Source organism: Microtus ochrogaster, linkage group LG8 (assembly GCF_000317375.1).
Source record: "Microtus ochrogaster isolate Prairie Vole_2 linkage group LG8, MicOch1.0, whole genome shotgun sequence".
NCBI lineage: Eukaryota > Metazoa > Chordata > Mammalia > Rodentia > Cricetidae > Microtus > Microtus ochrogaster.
The window spans coordinates 22,952,770-22,954,325 of record NC_022033.1 but is presented as its reverse complement, the minus strand read 5'-3'; the positions used below and the strand labels follow the sequence as shown (position 1 = coordinate 22,954,325).

General features: G+C 42.1%; 1 protein-coding gene across 1 annotated transcript in view; it reads right to left on the bottom strand.

Annotated features, from left to right (window-relative positions):
* The window catches only part of Pigu (phosphatidylinositol glycan anchor biosynthesis class U), a 90,446-nt gene that overhangs the window by 26,094 nt on the left and 62,796 nt on the right, over positions 1-1,556 (bottom strand). Inside the window, exon 8 of the mRNA XM_005363085.2 lies at positions 729-883. Coding sequence (XP_005363142.1) covers positions 729-883 — 155 coding nt within the window. The remainder of the gene's footprint in view (positions 1-728; positions 884-1,556) is intronic.

The window sequence follows — 1,556 nt, the reverse complement described above, 5'->3', positions numbered from 1 at the left end:
TGCAGCTTTGGAGCCTGTAATGGAACTCATTTTGTAGACCAGGCCTGCCTCTGCATCCTGAGTGCCGGGATTAAACACATGCACCACTACTACCAAGCTTTTATTGGAATTTTTTGTTTGTTTCATTTTGTTTTTTGTCTTTTTGAGACAGGGTCATACTATGTAGACCAGGCTGGACTTGAACTCACAGAGATATCTTGCCTGTGCTTCCCAAGTACTGGAATTGAAGGCATAGGCCACCACACCTGTCTCCAATTCATAATTTTAAAAAGGCAATGAATGAGGAAAAGGGCAGGAGAGACACAGTGTTCCCTAACAAATACATGTTGGAGTCTATTCTCTCCCTCCACCATGTGGGTTCTATGGATTAAAGTCAGGTCGTAAGGCCTGCAGCAGGTACCTTTACTCACTGAACCATCTACGAGCCTTGGAAAAGCTCTTTAATAGCTATCGAAAGGTGCTGAAGAGCAGAGGTCTCAAACTTTGTTCCCTGTACTACCTTAGTACCAGGAGTACTTGAGAAATGAAATTCTTGATCTCTGTCTCACAGCTTCTTCATCAGAGCCCCTAGGGATGGGCCGGTAATCTGGGTGTCAGAAGCTCTGAGGCATCTTAAAACATGAGGACCCCTGCTGTCGACTGCCTATATAGTCTTCTCCCTGGGATTCCACTGGGAGCTACCAAAACCAAATTAGCTTCCAGAAATCTCTCATGAAGTCTGTACTTACATGAAACCGTAGACTGCAGGGATGAAATCCCAGGTGTTGAGAAGAAAGAAGGAGAGGCAAACTATTACCACTAGGCTTCCTACATACATCGTGGCATACTCCCAAGCGAAGATCCAGAAGGCTTTGCTCTTCACTGTCACAGGGATGTATTGCCGCTAGGAGAGAGGCCAGAACAGGACATTAGGGACACTGAGGATGAAAAACAGCTATCAGCTTATACATAAAAATGCCTTCTATAAAACCAAGCCATGGCACATAGGTTTACAATTTTGTTGTTTCTTTCTTTCCTTCCTTCCTGTTTTTTGTTTTTTCGAGACTGTGTAGCCCTGGCTGTCCTGGAACTTGCTCTGTAGACCAGGTTAGCCTCGAACTCATAGAGATCCACCTATTTTGTCTCCCGAGTGCTGCGATTAAAGATATGTGCTAATGCCACCACCACCCGACACCAATTCTTTTCTTAAACTAGAAAAACAAAATTACGAATGTTTTTTAAAAGGTGTTAAGAGTGTGCGCATTCTCTGCCTGAGACCTGCTAACAGGATTAGACTCTGCATCCTGGAGATGCATACAAAACACCACTTAGAAAATCCTCACTGCATCAGGAAGAAGAATTAACTGTGGAGCAATGGGACCATCACACAGTAGCAATGACAGGTAAACTGCACTTATATATGTCACCATAGCTAAACCTCTAACATGTAAGGTTATAGCAGAAATTTGCCAAATAATCAATAGAAAATGAAAACATTTATGCTATCTTGAATTAACCCAATTTTATGTATTATTTATGCATATGTAGGAGTTTAAACATAAAAGTTTTCTTTTTTT